At 40.3% G+C, this 23,397-nt stretch overlaps 1 protein-coding gene across 1 annotated transcript; it reads right to left on the reverse strand.

The window, feature by feature from the left end:
- Positions 1 to 2,275: 2,275 nt before the first annotated feature.
- LOC147881237 (uncharacterized) lies at positions 2,276 to 3,092 on the reverse strand. Its single transcript, XM_087370156.1, has 3 exons — positions 2,929 to 3,092; positions 2,710 to 2,807; positions 2,276 to 2,387 (listed from the first exon to the last, which is right to left on the reverse strand). The coding sequence occupies exons 1-3, from the start codon at positions 3,025 to 3,027 to the stop codon at positions 2,285 to 2,287; spliced, it is 300 nt and encodes a 99-aa protein (XP_087226282.1). The 5' UTR covers positions 3,028 to 3,092; the 3' UTR covers positions 2,276 to 2,284.
- Between the last annotated feature and the right edge of the window lie 20,305 nt (positions 3,093 to 23,397).

A 23,397-nucleotide genomic window follows, 5' to 3' on the forward strand; every position in this document is an offset into this window, starting at 1 on the left:
TGGAGTTCTTGCATTGACAAGTGGTGCCATGGTTCACACATGGCCCTCCACTTGTCCTCATGGGCTGCCTATGTGTCTCATGCTGCATGGCATGGCTGCCATTTCAGCATGCCACATCAGCCATGTCAGTATGCCATATCATCATGCCATGCCAGCATGTCATGTTAGACTGCTATGTCAGCATGCCACATGTTATGCTGAAATCGTAGACTAAGGTTATTTTAATCACGCTTTATTTGCCAGACTAAATACTATCTGGTTTTAGTTCTATTTTCAACCTTAGGTTTCTCGCAATTAGCTCTATTCAAAGAGCTACTCCAGGGTTAGTTTGAGTTTGGTTGGACTTCTCGCATAGCTTATTAGGCTTAATAGTTTGTCGTCTTGTCTGGTATCTCTTTGACTCTTTCATGTTCACAAGCCTACACCCAAGGCTACTGTAAACATTCTCTTTAACAATTGCTGGGTCAGTATGCATTCTATGCATTTGATTGGTCCAATGTTTGGGTACTTGGGTGGGGTGTGGTCTTTATGTTTCGCATAAAGAGATACATCTCAACTTGTGGGACACTAATGTCCCTAAACCCTTCAATGGGGGTCCACCCTCAAATGCTAGACCCTAGCCAACTAGTACATAACTGAATAGTAGAAACACATAGGCATTCTTTTAGCAAACATCTTAATTTACAGAACTTGAAATTCCGGTAAATAAAGATCTGCAATAAATGAATTGCCAATCAAGGGAAAGGTGTTTTGTAAAGAGAAGTGACAAAGCAATGATCTGCTCTGCAATAGCTTCTGAAATGGTTCAAAGATTAGACTTGAGAGCATCAATACGGAACCTGTATTTTAAGTCCTAAGATGAAGGCATGCAACCTATCATCCTCACTTAATCCATCGATCTTCAGTACCGATGTGCTGAACTGGGATGGATATATAGGGAGACAGGGATGTCTCTACCAACAGAGAAAGACATTGTCTTTCAATAGGGAGGAAGCGAAAGCTATCTTCTTGCTATCAAGAAGCTAAACTCTGTCAGAGTATGAGCACATCTTTGCAAGCCACTGGTCCAAGATTCGGCATTTTCTCTGACCAATGTAGGCTTTGGAAGTTTGATTTAACCAGTGTTGTATGTACATGAGCTGCTGCTACTACAGCCATTTTGCTGTATGGTAAGGCCACTGTACAGTGGCTCCGCACATTGCACAGCGAGGTATGCAGGCTGATGGCAGGTGCAGGGGAGTGTTCAGCTAATCTGCAAGCTGTCTGGCACAGAGGCTGTACATCCAAACAAGGGAAACGTGGACTGGAAGGTCGCGGTTATTTTGTTGGGAAGGGAGGGGGCCACAGGGGGGGAAGTCTCTTAGGTCACCTCCCCTAAGGACCTAGGGTGAGGGCCTTTGCAATGTCCCCAAGGGGTGTCATTTAGCAGGGGGGAGAGAGAGGAAGGGGGAGAAGGAGTGAGAAACGAGGAAAGGGGGTGGAGGGAGAGGAAGTGAAGGGTTAGGGGACGAGAGAGTGTAGGCAGCACATAGGAGGAAGGAGGAGGGAGTAGTAGATAGGTTAAAATGTCACATCAAAAGTGTACAATGAGTGGTGGATGGAGACTTATATAGTCCCTCCACATTTCCCACCTAAAAAGGGCCTCTAAAATAACACTTTTCCCCCCTTCATTGCAGCCATCCCTTCCCATATAACTCCAGACACTTCAGATGGTTGCAAAATTTGGGATGCCTCAGATAACCAAATTCTATTACATGATAAAAAGTTTAGGAGTCTAGCCAAACAGAAACAGTTTCTATGGTTTCTGAAAAGAGTGCTATTTCTCAGTAAATATGATTATATGTCAGAGGCTAATTATTCTTTGATATTTTCTATTGAGAATGGGAAGAAATATAACTGGGCTTGAATTTTTCATGCTAGAAATGATGGGAGAATGATTGGGTAAGGAAAAACGGTGGAGTGTTACACAGTCAATCTCACAGATCAGGACAAGGATGCAATGCATTGTCGTTGAAACAGCGTTATCATACCAGATATGCCTTGTACACAACTCGGCCTGAGTGGCAAAAGGCCTTGTAGTGTTTGTTCTCTAATCAAGCTTCCATTATCTAGTGAGACACACGTCACACAAAAAATCACTCATTTATTGAGTACACGTGCTCTACTGTTGCTGTACACCGTAGAAAAACCTATTGAGCTTTGAAATTTTGAAAGTAGATAACCAATGAGAATACTAGGTGAGCATATTAAATTTGCAATACAAGAGAGAAACGTACAGTCCATTTCAGGGGATTCCCCCAATCTGGTCAGCTGAATTTTTTGTTACCGGTCTATGATCACCATCTGTAAAACCTAGCTCTGACAAGTCTTGCTTTGCCATTAAATTCCTGCAAAAATCTTGACATTATTTGTTAAGATTACTTTCAAATAAGTCACTAACTATTTCAATTAGATCCTTGCATCCTTGAGAATCAATTTTGCAAAGCATCAAGAAGACTCTTTGTAAAGAATACTAGTCCAATTCCCCCATGACTAGTTCGAATGTGCATAAGAGATGCTCTTATACGTTACTACAACCAAATATTTGGTCGCCACAATCTCTATAGACACCTCGCATCACATATTAAGAACGCTTTTTTGACAAACGGTAAAACAATGTTGAATGGGCTTAACTTGCCAATGATGGCTGACCTTGTTCATGAGATCTACCTGTCCATGCGGCACTCGAGATATTTTTTGGAGAAGTGCCTGCATTTGTCAGCCTCATGCTTGTTGGTTTGTAGGCACAACATGTACTCCTTCATTACCTGCACTTACAAGTTAAGAAAATCCAGGTTACAAATTGAGGAAACGTGTGATGATATAATACCTGGAGGAGGGAAGCTCATGGTACTGCTTAGATAAATGCACAAGTTAGCAAATACGCACAGGTTGACACTCTTTAAAGTGATCCAAGGGAAACACGCCCTTTTCTGGAGGGATGGGCTGCAACCCTCGACTGCCGCCAAAGGCAGCTCCGGCTGCCATCCTCGTGTTTTGGGGTTTTGGGGGCGGGGGGCGGAGAGGAGGGGTGTTTGTTTTTGGTAATATAGTTTTGCGCAAGCTAAAGAACGAATGAAAGAAGGGAGACTTTACTTTTTCTCATTTAGAAAACGAGGTGAATGATATTAATCATTCATAAGGCCTGCAAAAGCGAAAAAGAATACACTGGAGATGATGTGTCGGAAGACTACGGGAGATAAAGGAAGGAGAGAGAGAGGAGGGGGGGGAGAGAGAGAGAGAGAGAGGGGGGGGGAGGAGAGCGAGAGAGGGGAGAGAAAAAGGTGGAGGATTTCAAGGGAAAGAAATAGAAAGTGGGAGTTAGACCAATCGTAAAATCTAGGACTTTCACAAAAAGAAAATTTTGAATTTTAGCTTACCCAAAGGGCAGGCCAAAAACAAGGTGAATGATTATAAATCATTCATAAGGCCTGCCCTAGATTCAAAATAGCAAGGAAGACCTGTTGTGCGGAAAAGAGGGCAGAGATGATGAATTGAAAGCTCATGAGAGAGAGAGGGGCGAGGAGGGGGGCCTAAAAATGTGAACGAGATCGTGAAATCATTCCAATTTTTTTTGAAAATTGCTATTTTCGCTTTGTTGTGAATCACCTTCACCTAGTCCTTCCTTTCGGCAAGCCAAAAAACAAGCAAATGTTCTCATCGGTACTCGAGCATAAGCTGCTATCTGGACTTTGAAAGATCCCTTTCGAGTACCCGAGCATAAGCTGCCATCTGGATTTTGAAAGATTCCGGAAGAGGGAAAAAAATTATAGGGGACAAACTGGACGATCTACTAGTCACAACTATTTTGTTTTGTTTTGAGAGCCGGCTTTGCTGTGTAGGCACTTGCACCCACCAGACAACTCATCAACAAAGAAGTAACCCATGGGTTTGTGCATATTTGATATATACAAGTGACGGAGGTGAGACTCCCCAAGGTCCAAGGTTGATTGAAGTTGTGTGCATCTTGAATTGATTGAGCTGAAAAAGTGGAGACCTCAACCCTAGATCCAAACTATTTTCACTTGAAGAAGCAACTTAATGAGAATAGTTTAAAAGGTAATGATGTGAAAAGTTGCAAAGCCTTCCCTAATGAAAGGAGTCATTCGGCTCCTTCAAACCAATGGAAATGTAAAGGGCCTTCGCACATGGACTACTTTAAGATGTGAATAGGATGGATTTGTAAATTAGTGCCTGCAGGTAGCAAGGTGGAGCAGATTTCTTTGTGGAAGAGCCAAATATTGTGGGATAATAAGGCATTGAGGTGGTTATGTAACAATTTTTTAGTACCTGACCACACTCATATCCCCCTGCCCGGAATACACTTTACTCACCTTATCTAGAGTGAGCTTCTAAAGGATATATGGTCAAGATGGGTTTAATAAAAAATGCATTATAGCAAGAAAAAATGTATTTTTTATAGACATGGATAAGTATATAGATCTCAGCAATAATCAACAATATAAAGTCCCAAAATGAGACTTTATATTTATTCTTGGAAAGGTTCACAAGAATGTATTCTAATAAATATGCTCTACATGCAAACATTTTGGCTAACCTTTAATGCATCAAACATCAAGGTTTAATTTATATGCATGTGATTGTGTTTTTCAATCAATATGCTATACATGCAAACATTTTGGATAACTTTCACTCCTCTAGGAGATACTCTTAGGTACAAAGATTAAATTTATTTTGAAATTATAATAAATGGAAATTTAGTTTTAATTAATCAAATTCTTAATTAATATTCCGATGATTGTTCTCTCTCTCTCTCTCTATCACACACACACACACACACATACACGTACACGCACGCACACACACATACACATTTTTAGTGAAGTGCTCAATTTGTTAGCTTTAGAGTACTTTCTCCAAATCACCATCATAATCACTATCTTAGCTTTGTAAACACTTGTAGCTTCATAGCATTTATTCTAGTCTCATAGCAACTTTTTGAGCTTCGTAGTATTTTTCTATCTTCATAGTAGGTAAAACAAGTAACCGATGCCCAGCCTTTCCTATACTAGGTTGACATTTTGGCTCAAGTGCATCGTTGTTGCGATACTGGTGCTCACAATCAATATGACCAAGTTATCATCCTTGATGAACTTTTTTAAAATCCTCAAGGAGTCGATTAAAATGATATCAAATTTAAGCATTGTTCTAAATCCAATCATTAATATCTATTTGCTAATTTGGAACATAATTAAATTTTAGCATTTTGTTAAAGGAGGTTGAAAAAGAATTTTTAAAAAATTGGAGACGAGACACAACATCGGTTCCACTGGACCTGATCCTCCCTGTAAATATCAGGGGTAGTGCTTTTATTATTCGTGATGGACAAATATTAACACTTTCAAAAAATTGAATCTCGAGAAATACACGAGTAAGAGATTGGTTGCATGAGCTTATGAGCTATCTTTTCAATAGCATGCAAGTAATCATCACTGTGACCTTTCAGATATAGATTACTTCTTACTCGGTCTTAGGGATTGCTTACTTGTTACTTCTCAGTATAAACATCTCCGGATTTCTTAAATAGTAAACTAGAACAAGCATGCTGTACTTTCTTCCAATATGAAAATGTTGTCAAGGGTTCATAGAGCCCTCACGATATATTGATAATGTCTAGATATCCAGTGATAGTGGTTATCTACGTGAAGCTCACAAGTAGTTTACGAAACTCTACAACATGATAAGAAGTATTACACATTGGTGGAATCATGGCAGGAGGCATGGTCGATGGCCATGACTTCCATCATTTCTTTGGATCACAGACCCCTTAGGGAAGACGATGTTCCTCATATTTCATATTTTACATTTTGTATCTAGGCATTTTTGGTACTCTATTTCATTTCATTTTGTATCCAGGATTTTTGTAGCCATTTTTGGCATCTTAGCGGTATTACGATGAGGCCACCTAGTTGGCGCATCGTTGACACCACACATGTTCTTGGAGCTATTTTAGTTCCAAGCTAAGGAAAATGTAGACATTTATAATTTAGTATAGTTTCCTTTCAACCAGCTATTCTCAATTCAAAGTGCGTGATAGAATGATATGGAAATTGTGAAGGTGATGCTCCCAATTGGAATAAGTTGCACAAGGAGTAATACGACTGAAATATCTCTAAAATAACACAATTTTTCTTGGTTTAGAACTAAAATAGCTCCAACATCTAGCACAGTGGTTGTAGATATGGACCTTGGGGGTCCCGTTAGAGATTGACATGCCATGGTGGTTTGCCACCATGGTGGTCTTCATGCCAACGTGGTGGTCTCTCAATGCCAACATGGTGGTCTCTCCATGCCAACATCATTGCTTGAACTAGCATGGTGGTCAGTGCAGCAAAAGATTGTGTTGCGTAGTGATAGATGGCGAAGTTGCATAATGACAGGTGGCGAGGAAAAAGTTTTGTGCTGTTGTCAGGCCAAAGAAGCAACAAACTTGACTTTCATTTTGATTATGTTAGAATGGATATCTAACATTAGAGAAAGAAGGTTTATGGAGCTCCTAATACGACGATGATGAGATTGTGGAGGAAGAAATCAGAGAGGACTGCTTGCCAAGGATCTAGCCCATTTATATAGATATGCTCCAGCTGCTGCATGTTGAAGTTGGAGGACCTTCAAATGATTCCATAGCCCTTGCTTAGCAAGAACTTGGTCAAGTAAGATTTGTCTTGGTGAGTGATGTCAGCGCATTATTGCAGATCAATTTGCATTCAACAATTTGGTAGATGTGTGATTCAAAGTATTAGAGAGCATATGTGTACAAAACTTTAACCTCCCCAAGCATGACACCCTTTTTTACCCCCAAATGACTGTCGTATCCCTCATAGATTTTTATCAAAAATGAAAGAGACGATCTTGAGTCAGGTGGAAGACTTGCTTTGGTGAAATCCTTAATTAATGAAAAAATATGACATTCGGCTCCCACAAAAAGTTTCTAAAACTAAGAAGACAAAATGAGACAAGGTATGCTGATACAAACACCCAGAAGAGCATACCTATGACCCAAATGAGGCAACTAGTAGAGAAGACCAGAAGTCTAGATGAGGGCGCCTTCATCTTCCTGAAACACTAGTGAGAATTCTTCATGTAAATGAAGCACCTGTTACACCCAAGATCCCAAGAGTAATCTTGTCTAGATCCCCCAACCTCAAACCAAGTGATGGCAAGCTTATTGGAAGAAGTTTCTCATCGACATGATGTGCCTGAGGGGTTACGTGACCCTCTATCCTAGTTTCTTAACTAGATGATCTTCTCCATGAATGATATGGAAGAAGAAAGGCTTGAAGGCAACTTGAAGGGAGCCTTGGTGCTGTGGGCCATGAGAAGACTTGTGGTGGATCAAACAACCAATGGAGAAAGTCACGAACAATCAAGACTAGAGAACCTTTTCTCACTTGCCCAAGTCATGAGCCTTTTGAAAGCTATAATAGTGCTTAGTAATTTCCAAGGTTCTACAATGACAAAATCTTTAGTCGATAAATCTTCAGTTTCTCCCCCAATTCTCAGCGTCTACCTTTTTTAGATCCAGGAATAGAGAAAAGAATTGGGGGAGAAATTAAAGATTTACGGATAGAGATGCGAGCATAATGCCATATCCTAGAGTTTGAGACAGGAAAATTAATTCTCTCTCTCTCTCTCTCTCTCTCTCTCTCTCTCTCTCTCTCTCTCTCTCTCTCTCTCTCTCTCTCTCTCTCCCTCCCTCCCTCCCTCCCTCCCTCCCTCCCTCTACACGTGTGTGTGTGTGTGGAAGACAAGACAAAAACCCCTTTTTCATAGTGAAAAGATAAAAGAGTCAGGGTAAAGGATAGAAAGAGAACATTATAGAATTAAGGAAGAGTTTGAGTATGCAGGTAAAGCACCTACTAAATTGCATAAAAAGTATATAAGAGCTTTGATAAGAAATGACAATAATGGTTTTGCAAAAAAAAAAAGGAGCTTGGTGAAGTCCTGTGATAAGCATTTCTTTTATTGAAGAGGAGAGTCTGCACACCTACCACCATCCAATAAGAAAACATGGTAAGAACCAGCTTAACTTTGATTGGGAAGACAAGTGTCATAAACACCCCTCCCTTGTCATCAAGGTCACAATAAAATAGTGGCTTAAACACACACTTAAACAGCACGATGTAGACTTCAAAGGTGTAAAAAAAGGGCCTAGAGAGAATTTGGAAAAAACAAAAAAGGATTTATAAAGTTAGTTTTTAAAAAATTAATAAAAATAATTGGGAACTTTGATTGGGAAGACAGGTATCATAAACACCGATCCCTTGTTTATCAGGGTCACAATAAATTAGTGGCTTAAACACAGACTTAAACAGCTCAATGTAGACTTTAAAGGTTTAAAAAAAGGGCCTAGAGAGAATTTGGGAAAAAAAGCAAAAGGATTTAAAAAGTTAGTTTTTAAAAAATTAATAAAAATAACTGGGGGGGAATCAAGTGAAATTAGGGAAAATTATGGGGAAGGAAGAGGAAAAAATAGGAAAGAAAATAGGAGAAAATTGGTTAAAGATGCGGGGGGGGGGGAGAGAGAGAGAGAGAGAGAGAAATTTAGAGCTTTAAGAAAGAAATTGAAAAAAAATTAGGAGGAATAAGGAAAAATTAGGGAGTGTGTGTGAGATAGAAGGAAAAGGAATTAGAAAAAATAGGAAAATAAAAAATTAAGAAATTAAGTGGATGCAAAAGGAAAAGGAGAATAGTAAGTGCGTTGATGGGCTTTTTTTGTGTGATGGGTATCTTTTTGTATCAGATAAGAAATGCTATGTAAATAATGAATAATAGCACTCATGTGTAGGAGGCAGTAGCACTAATAGGTGCACATGTAGATGGTAGGGATAAGATAGAAGATAGTAGCTAGAGAATATCATGACATTGGCCCTCTCTATTTTTTAAGGATGATTTTTGTATTGACACATATATTTTGAATATATTTATGCGCTTGTATGAAGAACCCTAATTGGAGGAGATGATGACAAGAACTTTGCGACCAAATTGATGATTGGATGACCCATGGAGTAGGTATGTGGACCTTGGATCTTGCACTAGCACATGGAATGGATGTTGACGGGAGTGGTCCACTAAGGCACTGAAGAAGGACTAGTGCTTTCCTAAAGAGACTACAGGTAAGGAGTACTTTGCATGGCCATAACAAAAAGTAGAGGATCATAAAGAAGCATGGAAAAGTGAGATAAAATGTTAAGTTCTCATTGGTTGATGGAAAGAGCCAATCAATGGCCAAGGATTTGCATGAAAAAGGAAGGATGTGGATTAGTGGAACTATTGGTTGGATCTCTATAAGAGGGGTTGACGGACCAGTTCACAATCATCTCACAATCATCTTCATCTCAGATAGAAAAGAGCAATTGATCACGTCTTTCGTGATCTTTGTGATCATTTAAGTTTATGGTGGGAGCTGACCATCTTGTTTGATAGGCATTGCATTGCCTTAGAGGTTGTTGACGTAGCCCTGTGCTTGTTCTAGTAATCATGAGCTTTTGTGAGCTTGTTGTTGCATCAAGAAGGAAGGATGCACCATCAAAGAATGGCCGATTAGAGTTCTGCTAGTTGAAGGAAGGTCAAAGCTTCCTTGGTTTACAGCTCTATGTGCGGGTGTCTCGCACCTAATAGCTACTCGCAAGCATCTATGCTTTCATATTTTTGAATGAGGGTCACGTTGTGAAGCGTAGAAAGATCTACTCATGACAGCAAGTGAATACTATTATGCTAGCTATGTATAGTTCGAAGGAGACAGCATAGGTAGAAATTCTACTGTTGTTATTTAGATATGCATGACAGATAAGTGCTCGCCTATTTGTGATGACAGTGTTGTCAATAAGAACTACAGCTTTTGTAATCATAAAAGAAACAAGGAAGTGACGACAGTTGAGGTTGAAAAGCTTGTGCGTAAAGGCTTGCAGTACGTGCACGACAAGCAGCTGCAATCTCTCCTAGAGCATGTGGTCTATTGTTGATAGCGGGAGGCCCATGCAAAAATGACGAATAAATTCAGCCCGATTTGTATAAGAGAAGCGAAAGGGAAGCCGCTCGGGCCCATTGATATGAAGAGCAGGCGCTCATGCAGTGTTTGATAGTCGAAGTATTGGAAGCTTTTATCCCCTGAGGTTCTCTGCAAAAGAGCTCGGGGAGGCAGTTGTTTGTGCGTTAGAAGCTCAACAGAGCATGGATGTTTCAAGGGTTGGGAGCTTTCGCTCATTCCAGGGATCGTCTGCAATCATACAGAGCCACTGATCGTGGCTGAGAGGTTTGTATGCCTAGATAAGTTGTAGTGATATCGTGAGCTTCGGAGTCATCTCGGGTTGCAGAAGGCTGCTACAAAATTTGATGCGCAAAGGCTTCCGACTTGCTGCATTATGTGGTGCACTAAAAGCTACGCAAATCATGTAGTGGGAACTACTGGGAACTTGATGCTCATCTTAGATAACTCATAGGTGTCCTAAAGGGGAGATAATGGTGTAAAAGAAGGTAGACTTGACTCTAAGCTAAGCATCCTCAAATGTTTCTAAGTAGAAGAGGAAGTCTCGAAGACCAAGCAAGGTTCAAGGTTCCATCCGAACTCAGTGGCATCCATCCCATCTTTGGCAACAAGTAAAGTCTATCTAATCCTACAGGGGGTTCTATCTACAAGTTCATGGTTGCTTGGAGTTTGTGATCTCTATACATTTCATTTTTATTTTTTTTCTACGGTTATTGGTGGCTATCAGTATATGGTATCTCTCAGTGTTTTTCTAGTTCATGGTGTTTTGAGAGTGTGTTTCCTCTCAGTGTGTTTGCAAACGTGACTGTTCATCTAGCTATAAAGGCATTTCAGTTTAGCTCTGCTAGTCTCATCAGCGTGTGTGTGCGTGTGCGTGTGCATGTGTGCGTGTTTATATTAAAAATTCCCATAAATAATTGAGCCATACAATTAATTCCATTCATTGGATAAAATGTAAAAAAAGGAAAACATATAAGGAAAAAATGTTTGAGACATCTAAGTTAAAAAAGGCAACTAGAGTTTGCAAAAATTTTGATCAAAATTAATAATTTTTAATAATATTGAGTTTGACAAACATAATATTGAAAAAAGACGTCAAATCCTCAGGCAGTCTAGGTTCCGAGGTCGGGTCCACTTACCTGCCACCATCCAAACAAACTAGGTGTTAGAATATCATTACATTTGGGTAGACAGGTAATGCCTATTTTCCCCGGCTTGTTATCACTTTACCTAGGAATATAGACAACCATATGGATTCTTAGATAATTTAAAAAAATTTAAGCCACAAGTGAATTTTAAGTTACAAGTGGAGTAAGGAGCGGATGAGTGATTTCACGGGGGGTACATAAAAGAATAATTCATAGTTGGAAAAGTATACGTGTGTGTGTGTGTGTGTGTGTGTGTGTGTGTGTGTAAAGAAATAAGTGTATGTGTGAGTGAGATATGTTTACTAATTAAAATTATTTTTTGTGGGTATGTGTGTGTGTTCGCGCATGCATACGTGGTGTGTGTGTGCATATGTGTGTGTGTGTGCGTGCATGTGTGTGTACGTGCACACGTGCACGTGTGTGTGTGTGTCCCTATGGGTGTTGTTGTATGCTATCGATGATGGTTGCAAGGTTGTAGTACCTCTTGGCATCACCATAATTGTGCAAGCAACCAATAACAAGCTACAAGTTCTTGCCTCATACATCAGCTATATCAATTGTATTACGATTGGAATGACATGCTCACGTCAGATCCGCAAAATGCTCACTTCCTACTTTACGCTATGTACAACTTCTACACAGCTCTTGATTCAGCAAACCTTAGGAAAGCATCAAGGTATCCACTACCCGTGGTGCTAGATTTCCTCTATCCCATAGTGACTCTATCACCACTCAGCAAATGGGTCCATCTTAAGTGGATGCAAAGAAAAAGAAAAATGTTCTCATAATGTTTTATATTTAGCTTTTTAAAGCCTATTCTTTAGTGTTTTACCCCATTAGCATCATGACACGTGGCTTAATCTCCTTTCAAAATTCCAAAACTTGGTCTAGGTTGGTCACACAAAAATTTTAAGTTCAAAATTTTTAAAAAATATCATCACTTTTGCAGTCTCCAAATTGTCATGTCCAAATTATCACTTTTTCATGTCCAAACAACATCGCTTTTTCACTCTATAAATTATCATGTCCATTTTGTAATTGAAAAGACAATGTAATTTTCGATCTTAGAGTACTTTTTCAGAATGAGCATCATAACTAGTTTCTCAACTTCATAATCCACTTTGTAGCTTCAAATCAATTTTCCCAGTTTGAAAATTTGCAACAAAATTTGAAAATCAAAGTCAATACGTTTTCTCAAATTTCAACATGGCTTTTTCACTCTCCAAATTATCATGTTCATTTAATGGTTGAAAAGACAATGCAAATTTTCACCCTTAGAGTACTTTCTTAGAATCAACATCATAACCAGTGTTCCAGCTTCATACTCCACTTTGTAGCTCCATAGCTATTTTTTAGCTTCATAATAGTTTTTCTAGCTTCATAGCATGACATGACTAGCTTGCAAATCACCCATGACACCTTGAAAAAATTCACCCACTGTCCCTGGTCGCATAATGCTATGGTATGATTCTTGCCCTTAGGGATTCCCCTGCTACTGACTCAGTTGACCCTTCCCCCTCTGTTCAACTGCTGTGGACTTGTTTTTGAGAGCTATAGAACATGCCAAGCTTCTACTAGGGTTCAAGCTGCAATTAGATGGCTTGACGAAGTTGATAAGGCATCTAAAATTTTCCCCAGAGTTGTCAAAGATAAGAAGATGAGAGAACCTATTAATATGATTCATGACAATGAACTCAAACCTGTGTTTGGAGATTCAAATATTATTGATATTCTTTCAAAGCATTTGGCGAATGTGGTGGGTACATTCCCTGCCCAAAAGGCCTGGCCATGACGATCATATTTATACTTTCCTATCCAATATCCAACAAATTGCCCCATGAAACCATGTAGCTCCAAGACTCATTCACTAAAGCTGAAATTAAATGTACGGTGATGACCATGGCCAAAGGCAAACCCCCTGGGCCAGATGGAATCCCAATAGATTTCTTCTAGCATTTTTGGGATTTATGTGGATGTAACATAACTGATCTGGTCAACTACTTTTTTTGTAATGGTGTTATTTTACTAATCTTAACATTGGAATAGTTAAACTAATTCCAAAGAGTCGCATTTACAAGGGCACTGGAGACCTTGTCTATGCTTAATTGTAGATAAAAAATCATGGCATAGACACAATGACAAATAGAATCAAGTTCATCCTATCAATCATTATACATCCTCGACATTATGGTTTTGTGCAAGATCACAATATTCATGATGCTATACTCAATGTTTTGCTTGCATGTTATTATGCTGTGATACAAATTTGTGATGCTTAATCTTGACCTAGAGAAAGCATATGATAGGATCAATTGGGAATTTATTATTAGGGCAATGGACATAATTGGCTTAGGGGTAGGATTTTGTGACATGCTCTGCACTTTGTTTTCTAATGCATATGCTATGCCTGTTTTATAATTCCTGTGCTATGCTCTCTTTGGATGGCTATCACTACTATGAAAGGTTCCATCTACAATGGTCAATTTGACAAGGGTCTAGTATGCCAATCATATTATCATTTGAATGGAGGGTCGATCAAGGGTCTTTCTATGTCTTGTGGTGCAACTTTTTGTACACACTTTTTAGCAGATGACAACACAAGTATTCTTGTTGGCACTAAACATAACCTTAGGATGCCTCTTGATTTGCAACTATGTCTGATTCAAGAATCAATCAAGAAAAGACAATAGCATTGTGGCTTGATTTCAATGATCCCCCATAATGGAATAACACTTTTGCTTTTAAGTGGGTTAGATTTGGAGAAATTTTGAGATATAGGTTGTCTATAGGTCTCGGTGTCTCTCTCAAAATTAAATTTGAGTAGTGCATTGATAAGTTAGTTGGCAAATTTGAGGAGTGGAAGGGGGAAATTTTTTATTTTGCTGGGCGTCTGATTGTTGCCAACAAGCACATATCATCTTTTTGTAGTATTTATATTGGCAATTTTCCCTCTCTCTAAAAGAATGCTATGCAAAATATTATGGAATTATATGAGATTTTCTATGGAAAGATCAGTGGTGGCATGCGAGCTCATGGAGCTTAGTTACCACATCCAAACTGAATGCTGGCCTTAGTATTGAATCAATGAAGTCAAAATGTGACAAACTCTTTGCAAAATGGTTTTTGATATTAGGTTGTTTATAGCTGTGGGCATGTTTGGTCTGATGTTGGATTTGTACTAATGGAATGGGGTATCTTACTAACTCTAAATCCCCTTGGCACCGACCAAAGCTCAACAAGTGGTGCGTCTACTGGGTTGGTGATGCCAAAGGCTTTGTTAAAACGAGTCACATAATGTTTTGCAAGCATGACTCCCTCCTACCAATTGGTCTGCGGGGGTCCTTGAATAGGCCCAAAATATTATTGTGCATGGTAGCAGATGCCTCCGTGATGTGGCTGTCAAGTAATTTCTCTACCTCTATAATTAGTGCCACATAGTAACTCAAAAGGGTTGGCATAGTGGGGCATAGCAATGCATGGATCTGAGTTGAAATAAGGTGCCGTTCTACTAGCTATTATGCTTGGGAACTGCTCGGGATGGTCGGGTTTATTACAAGGCGCTTCATATGACAATAAATGTAAAAAATAGCATAAAAGGCTTTACAAGGATTTTTATGACAATAAATGAGCTTAAATATTTATACAAATGCAATAAAAATAACCAATAATCATCAAGCTCCAATATGTCCCATGACATGTAATCTGTCCACTGATATATGGAATCTGTCCACTGATATCTGCTCATGCAATCTGTCCACTGATATCTGCTCATGCAATCTGCCCACTGATAAACTTCTTGGTAAATGGTAAAAGGTCTTATTTAATAGCATGTTATGAGTGTTAAACTGCATGTGAGCGAAGGGACTGACAACGATTAGGAACTAGTTAGAAAAATTTGAGCATGGCTTCGATTGGCAACTTGGAGAATTGTCTCTCCTCTAAGGCAATCTAATCTATGCTAAACTATGCTAAACCAACCGTCGAAGCGAAGAAAAGCAATAAATAATTTCTTTTTCTGTGTTCATTTTAATGTGCTGGGGTTTAAGAGGCTTAAATATGCAAAAGAAGGGGTTGTGATGTAGAGGCTAAACCTGCATGTGATATAAATAAAGAACAAGTATCTAAAGAAAAGTTAACATTTTTCAATTTAAAAGATGAATATATATAAAAACATTATCTCACCTTCAAAACAAACCATAAATTCACTCTTTTATAATTTTTTAAAAGTATAATATAAAAGATGTAAATATATAAAACTCTCTTTACTTTCTCTCTCTCTCTCTCTCTCTCTCTCTACTCCTAAATCTCTTTGTAGCCATAGTCAAGACACCTCATTCTCTCTCTTAATCTCTCTCTCTCTCTCTCTATAACTCTTAAGTATTTTTCATTCCTCTCTCTCTCTCCCTCTCTCTCCCTCTCTTTCTCTCTCCCTCTCTCTCTTTCTCTCTCTCTCCCTCTCTCTCCCTACTCTCTCCCTCCCTCAAGGAGCCACGGTCCCCAAGAGAAGCCACGGTCCCCAAGAGACCCGCTTCTCTCTCTTAATCTCTCTCCCTCTCTCTCCTCTCTCTTTCTTTCCCTCCCTACTCTTCTCTCTCATTTAAAAATATAATATAAAAGATGTAAATATATAAAACTCTCTTTACTTTCTCTCTCTCTCTCTCTCTCCTCCTAAATCTCCTTGTAGCCATAGTCAAGACACCTCATTCTCTCTCTTAATCTCTCTCTCTCTCTCTTTGACAACTCTTAAGTATTTTTCTCTCTATCCTCATCCCACTTATTCTCTCTCTCCCTCTCCCTCCCTCTAGCACAGAAGTTTCATTCCTCTCTCTCTCTCTCTCTCTCTCTCTCTCTCCCTCTCTCTCCCTAAGTCTCCCTCTTCTCTTCTCTCTCTCTCTCTCTTTTCCTCTCTTTTCTCGCCACGTTTCATTCCCATAAACATCTCTCTCTCTCTCTCCCTCTCTCTCTTTCTCTCTCTCCCTCTCTCTCTTTCTCTCTCCCTCTCTCTCCCTACTCTCTCCCTCCCTCAAGTAGCCACGGCCCCCAAGAGACCCGCTTCTCTCTCTTAATCTCTCTCCCCCTCTCTCCTCTCTCTTTACCCGCTTCTCTCTCTTAATCTCTCTCCGCCTCTCTCCTCTCTCTTTCTTTCCCTCCCTACTCTTCTCTCTCATTTAAGGAGCCCCTCTTCTCTGTGTAAATCTCTCTCTCTCTCTCCCTCTCTCCCTCTCCTCCTTCATTTAAGGAGCCCCTCTTGTCTCTCTTAATTTCTCTCTTTCCCTCCCTCCCTATTCTCCCATTTCTCAAATTTACAAACTCAAATATAAATAAAAAACTAATTAAAATAGAACTCAAAAACTCAAATAAGAAACTAATTTAAAAAGAATTGTAATGCCTTCTAAAAGACCACCCTCCTCAAAAACTTTAAGAATAAACTAATTGAAAAAGAATTATAAGTAAAGAAAAAGAATTACAATACGAATTTTAAGAAATAGAACTCAAAAACCTTAATTGAAAAGAATTGTAAGTAAAGAAATAGAATTACAAGACGAATAAAAAAGAATGCAAGTACCTGGAAAAAGTGAAAAAAGTAAGGCTCGGCTTATCCTTTCTCTTCCGCTCTTGGTTGCTTCAATGAAATGAGGAGAGAGTTAAAACTAGTCCACTCCTACGCATAAATTTGAATTTTCAAAAAAGAGAGGGAAATTTGAATTCAAATTTGTGTTCAACATTCTTCTTATACTTTCTTCTCATACGTTCCTTTTGAATTCAAATTTATGTTCAACATTCTTCTTGATACTTTCTTCAACATTCTTCTCGATTGTCCTTTTCATGTAAGTCATTTTCATTCTCGTAAGTCCTTTTCATTCTTCTCGTAAGTCCTTTTCATTCTTCTCATAAGTCAAATCTTATTTTTCGTTCTTGCTCGTGATAGTAAGTCAAATCCTCCTCTCCCATCTCCCTCCTCTCCTCTCCCTCTCTCTCTCTCCTCTCTCTCCTCTCCTTCCCTCCATCCATCCCTCGACCCAATCCTCTCCTCCAACCTCCTTCCCTCCCCTCCCTCTGCCGCCAAAACTCCTCCCTCGACCCCTCCCTTCCCCTCGCCCCCCCTCCTTCCCCAAAATCCCCCTCCCCCTCCCCCCTCCCCCCTCCCCTCCCGCTACCCTTCCCCCTCTCCCGTCTGCTAACCTCTTCCTCCCCTACCCCTTTTTCCCCCTACCCCCTTTTAACCTTCCCCCCTTTTCCCCACCCCCCTTGGCGACCCCCCCAACCCTTCCACCCTCTTCCCCACTCTCCCTTTGGCCCCCTCTCAACCCTCCCTCCCTCCTTGGCGACACCCCCCTCCTCTCACCCAGCCCCCCCTCCGCAACTTGGGGCTGGCGGCCGCGGCCGCTAGCCCCCCCCCCCTCCTCTCACCCAGCCCCCCCCTTCACCCTCCCTGGCTAGCGGCCGCGGCCGCCAGCCCCCCCCCTCCTCTCACCCAGCCCCCCTCTCTTCACCCTCCCCCCCCCCTTCTCAACCCACCCATCCCCCCCCCCCTTCACCCTCCCTGGCTGGCGGCCGCGGCCGCCAGCCCCCCCCCCTCCTCTTACCCAGCCCCCCCCTCTCCTCTCACCCAGCCCCTTCACAACCCACCCTCTCCTCTCTCCCTGGGCCGCAGCAAAGAAATAGAAGAAGCCTATATGTGGGTCTCAAACCAAACTCAGCTAACTAAGGTGGCATACTAATTGAGCCACGAACTAGAGTACCTAAGGATAGCTGTCATCCAGCTATTATTCGTGGGCGGTGTACCAACCGCATCTGCAGCTAACAAGTCGGTGACATAAATGCACAATGGTCACCCTGGCATATCACGAGTGGAGCTTGATATCTCAACATTCCCTCCATGAAAATTTGGGATATTTCCGTTCTTGTGAGAGAGAGAGAGACAGATTCATGTTCATGCCTCTTGAGTGATTGTTCATGTTAGAGATTTGCTGAGAGATCCTTGTGTTTGAGAGAGATTTGAGAGAGAAGCTTTTGAGAGGGAGAGAGAGCCCAAAGCTCTACCAAACCCCACACATCCAAGCTTTTCCTAAATGCAACCTTGGCCGAAATGCAAGCAAAGAGCTCATGCAACTCTCTCCAACAACAGCGATGGGCAATAGATGACTAGTAGACACAACGCTCCACCCAAGCTAACATTCAGCTCCTAAACAGCTAACGAGCTCCTCAGCCAAACTCTGCAAATGCACCTCAACTGCATATAGCTAGCAAAGCATATCCCTTTAAGCAGTTGAATCTCCAACACCAGCTGCACGCAACAATGCAGTCCTAGTGCCTTAAGCCCTTCTCAAAGGCCAGAGAGCTCCCCATCGGTTATGCTTTGGATGGTCAAAGTCACCACAAACCCCATTTTTCATCAAGTGTTATGCACAACCGCCAAAAAATAGTATCTGAGGTGTCTTATTCAAACATGCACGTATTGGATAAGCATGATACTCTATGTGCACATCAATACATTCTATGTTAAGGTGCGTGCATAGTATCCTACACGTCAGATATGCTTTGGATGGTCAAACATGCCACAAACCCCATTTTTCACCAAGTGTCATGCACAACTGCCAAAAAATGCACTTTGAGCTGTGTTATTCAAATGCACACATACCCGATGGGGATGATACTATGTACGCAGTTGAATCCAACCTATTTTGGGTTGTGTATAAAGTATTGTGCCCCTAGAATATGCTTTGGATGATCAAAGTCGCCACAAACCCTGTTCTTCAACAATTGTTATGCACATTCGGCAAAAAATAGTATTCTAAGGTGTGTTATTAGAGCGTGCACATACCTGATCGGCATGATACTTTACACAAGGGGTCAATCCCACACATGTTGAGTCTCATGAAAAGTATCATGCCTAGAGGATATGCTTTGGATGGTCAAAGTTGCCACAACCCTGTTTTTCAACAAGTATTATGTAATTTCGACAAAAAATATTGTGTGAGGAGTGTTATTCGAATGTGAACATACCTGATGTGCATGATACTTTGCGTGGGAATTAGTCCCACATATTTTGAGGCATGTTCAAAGTATCATGCCCATCAGATATGCTTTGGATGGTCAAGGGTGCCACAAAAGCCGTTTTTCAACAAGTCTTATGCACATTCGGCAAAAATAGCATTTGAGGTGTGTTTCGAACCTGCACATATCCGATGGGTATGATACTTTTCACATGCATCTATCCTACCTATGTTGAGGTGCATGCAATGTCTTGTGCCCATATAATATGCTCTGGATACTCAAACTCACTACAAATCCCATTTTTCAACAAGTGTTATGCACATTTGGCAAAAAACATACTCTAAGGTTTGTTATTGAAATGTGCACATACCCGATGGGGATAATACTATGCGCATGCATGAATCCAACCTATTTTGATGTACATGCAAGGTATTGTACCCATGGGGTATGTGCGCATGCAAAGTTACATGCCAATCGGATATGCTTTGGATCATTAGACCTGCCATAAACACCATTTTTCACCTACTGTTATGTACAACTGCCAAAAATCACACTTTGAGGTGGGTTATTCAAATGTGCAAATACCTAATGGGGACACTACTATGCACACGTGGCACACATACCCGATGGGCATGATACATTGCATGGGTGTCAATCCCACATATGTTGAGGTAGGTGCAAAGTATCATGCCCAACGGATATGTTTTGGATGGTCAAAGTCGTCACAAACCTTGTTTTTCAACAAGTGTTATGCACATTTGGGAAAAAGTAGTATATGACGTCTTTTATTCAAACACACACATACCCGATGTGCATGATACTTTGCATGGGCATGAATTCCATAGATTGATGTGCATGCAAAGTATCGTTCCCATCAGATATGCTTTGGATGGTCAAGGTCGCCACAAATCTTGTTTTTCCTAGTGCAATGCACATTCAACAAAAAATAGTATCTGAGGAGTGTTATTCAAATGGCACATACTTGATGGGCACACTACTTTGTATATGCATCAATACAACCTATTTTGAGCTGCGTGCAAAGTATCATGTCCACATTAGATATGCTCTGGATGCTCAAACTCAATAAATCCCTTTTTTCACCAAATGTTATGTACAACACCCATCAAAAAACATGCTCTGAGGTGTGTTATTTAAATGTGCACAGACCCGATGGGCATGATACTATATAGACATCATAGTCCCACCTTTGTTGAGGTGCATGCAAAGTATCGTGCCCACACACATGAATCCCACCAATGTTGAGGCATTTGAAATGTATCGTGCCCATTACATATGCTTTGGATACTCAAAGACACCACAAACCCTATTTTTTACCAAGTGTTATGCACCACCACCAAAAAATAGTGTCTAAGATGTGTAATTCAAATGCACACATATCCAATGGGGATGATACTGTGCACATTCATGCATCAATCCTACCTGTGTTCAAGATCATGCAAAGTAACGTGCCCTTGGATATGCTTCGGATTCTCAAACTCTCCACATACCCCATTTTTCACTAAGTGTTATGGAAAACTATCAAAAAACACGATGTTAGGTGTGTTATTAAAATGTCGTGAGGCATGATATTGTGCATGCATGATAATCCCACCTATGTCGAGGTGCGTGCAAAGTATCGTGCCCATCAAATATGCTTTGGATGGTCAAAGTCCCCACAAACCCTATTTTTCACAATGTTATGCACAACCACCAAAAAATAGTATTTGAGGTGTGTTATTAGAATGCACAAATACTCGGTGGGCATGATAATATGTGCACACATAACTCCATCCTATGCTGAGGTATGTCCAAAGTATTATGTCCATCGTGTATGCTTTGTATGGTCAAACTCGCCACAAACCCCATTTTTTCACCAACTGTTATGCACAAGTCCAAAAAATATGCTCTGAGGTATGTTATTCAAACACATACATACCCGATGGGGAAAATAAATTGATGTGCATGCAAAGTACCATCTAATATTCTTTGGAAGGTCAAAGTCACCACAATTCTCCTTTTTCAACTAGTGTTATGCTCATTTGGCAAACAATACCATCTCAGGTGTATTATTCAACTTTGCATATACCCGATGGGCATGATACTTTGCATGGATGGCGATCCCACATATTTTGTGATGTGTGCAATGTATCATGTCCAAAAAATATGGTTTGGATGGTCAAAGTCACCACCAACCCCGTTTCACAACTAGTGTTCGTAAAAAATCGTATCTGAGGAGTATTATTCGAACACAAACATACTCGATGTGCATGATGCTTTGCACAGGCAAGAATCCCATATATTTTTATGCATGCTTTCAAAGTGTCATGCCCATCGGATATGCTTTGGATGGTCAAGGTCTCCACAAACCCCGTTTCTCAACAAGTGTTATGCAAATTTGGCAAAATATAGTATCTAAGGTGTGTTTTTAATGCGCACATACCCGATGGGCATGATACTTTGCACAGGCATCAATCCCACATGTTTTGAAGTGCATGAAAAGTATTGTACCCATCAGATATACCTTGTATGGCCAAAGTCACCAAAAACTCCATTTTTCAATAAGTGTTATGCACAACCGCAAAAAACACACTTTGAGGTATGTTGAGGAGTGTGCAAAGTATCGTGTCTATTGGATATGCTTTGGATTCTCAAGCTCACCCACAAACCACATTTTTCAGTAAGTGTTATGCACAACCATTAAAAAACATGCTCTGAGCTATGTTATTTAAATACACACATGCGCAATGGACATGATATTGTGCACACGTGTTAATGCCATCTATGTGGAGATGCATCCAAAGTATCGTGCGCATCGGATATGTTTTGGATGGTCAAATTTACTACAAACCTGGTTTTTCACCAAGTTTTATGCATAACCTTTAAAAAGTAGTATCTATGGTGTGTTATTTGAATGTGCACATACCAATGGGCATTATACAGGGCGTGCATGTCAATCCATCCTATGTTGAGGCACATGCAAAGTATTGTGCCCATCGAATATACTTTGGATGGTCAAACTCACCATTTTAATGTTATGCACAACTGCCAAAAAACGGGCTCTAAAGTTTGTTATTCAAGCATGCATATACCCAATGGGGACAATACTATGCATAAGCATGAATCCAGCAATTGTTTGTTGATGTGCATGCAAAGTATCGTGCCCATTGGCAAAAAATAGCATCTGAGGTGTTTTATTCGAACACTCACATACTCGATGCACATGATATTTTACACCGGCATAAATACCATATAATTTTAGGTGCATGCAAAGCATCATGCCCATCGGATGGTCAAAGTTGCCACTAAAACCGTTTTTCAACAAGTGATGCACATTTGGGAAAAAATAGGATCGAAGGTGTGTTATTCGAACGTGCACATACCCGATGGGTACTTTACTTTCATGTGCATCAATCCAACCTACGTTGAGGATCATACAAAGTATTGTGCCGACCAAATATGCTCCAGATGCTCAAACTCGCCACAAACCCCATTTTTTACCAAGTGTTTTGCAGAACCATAAAAATACAGGCTTTGAGGTATGTTATTTAAATGCGCACATACCCAATGGGCATGAGATTTTATGCACATTGTAGTCCCACCTTTTTTGAGGTGCATGCAAAGTATCGTGCCGATCAGTTATGCTTTGGATAGTCAAAGTCAACACAAACCCTGTTTTCCACCAAGTGTTATGCACAACTACTAAAAAATAGTATCTGAAGTGTCTTATTCAAATGCGCACATACCAAAAAAGCATGATACTTTGCATGCATATCAATCCATTCTATTTTGAGGTGCATGCAAAGTATCATACCCATCAGATATGATTTGGATGGTGAAATGAACCACAAACCCCATTTTTCACCAAGTGTTATGCACAACTGCCAAAAAACACGCTCTAAGGTGTGTTATTTGAATGCACAAATACCCGATGGAGATGATACTATGCAAGCACTTGAATCTAATGTATGTTGGGGTATGTGCAAAGTATCATGCCCATAGGATATTCTTTGGATGCCACAAAGCCTATTCTTCAACAAGTGTTATGCCATTTGGCAAAAAATAGAATCTGAGGTGTGTTATTTGAATGCACACATACCCCATCAGAATGATACTCTGCATGGGTGTTAATCCCAAATATGTTGAGGTGCATGCAAGTATCGTGCCCAGTAGATATTCTTTAGATCTTCAAAGTCACCACAAACC

Source organism: Dipteris shenzhenensis, chromosome 31, assembly GCF_047967505.1.
Source record: "Dipteris shenzhenensis isolate YYH24624 ecotype China chromosome 31, Dip_SZ_1.0, whole genome shotgun sequence".
Classification (NCBI taxonomy): Eukaryota; Viridiplantae; Streptophyta; class Polypodiopsida; order Gleicheniales; family Dipteridaceae; genus Dipteris; species Dipteris shenzhenensis.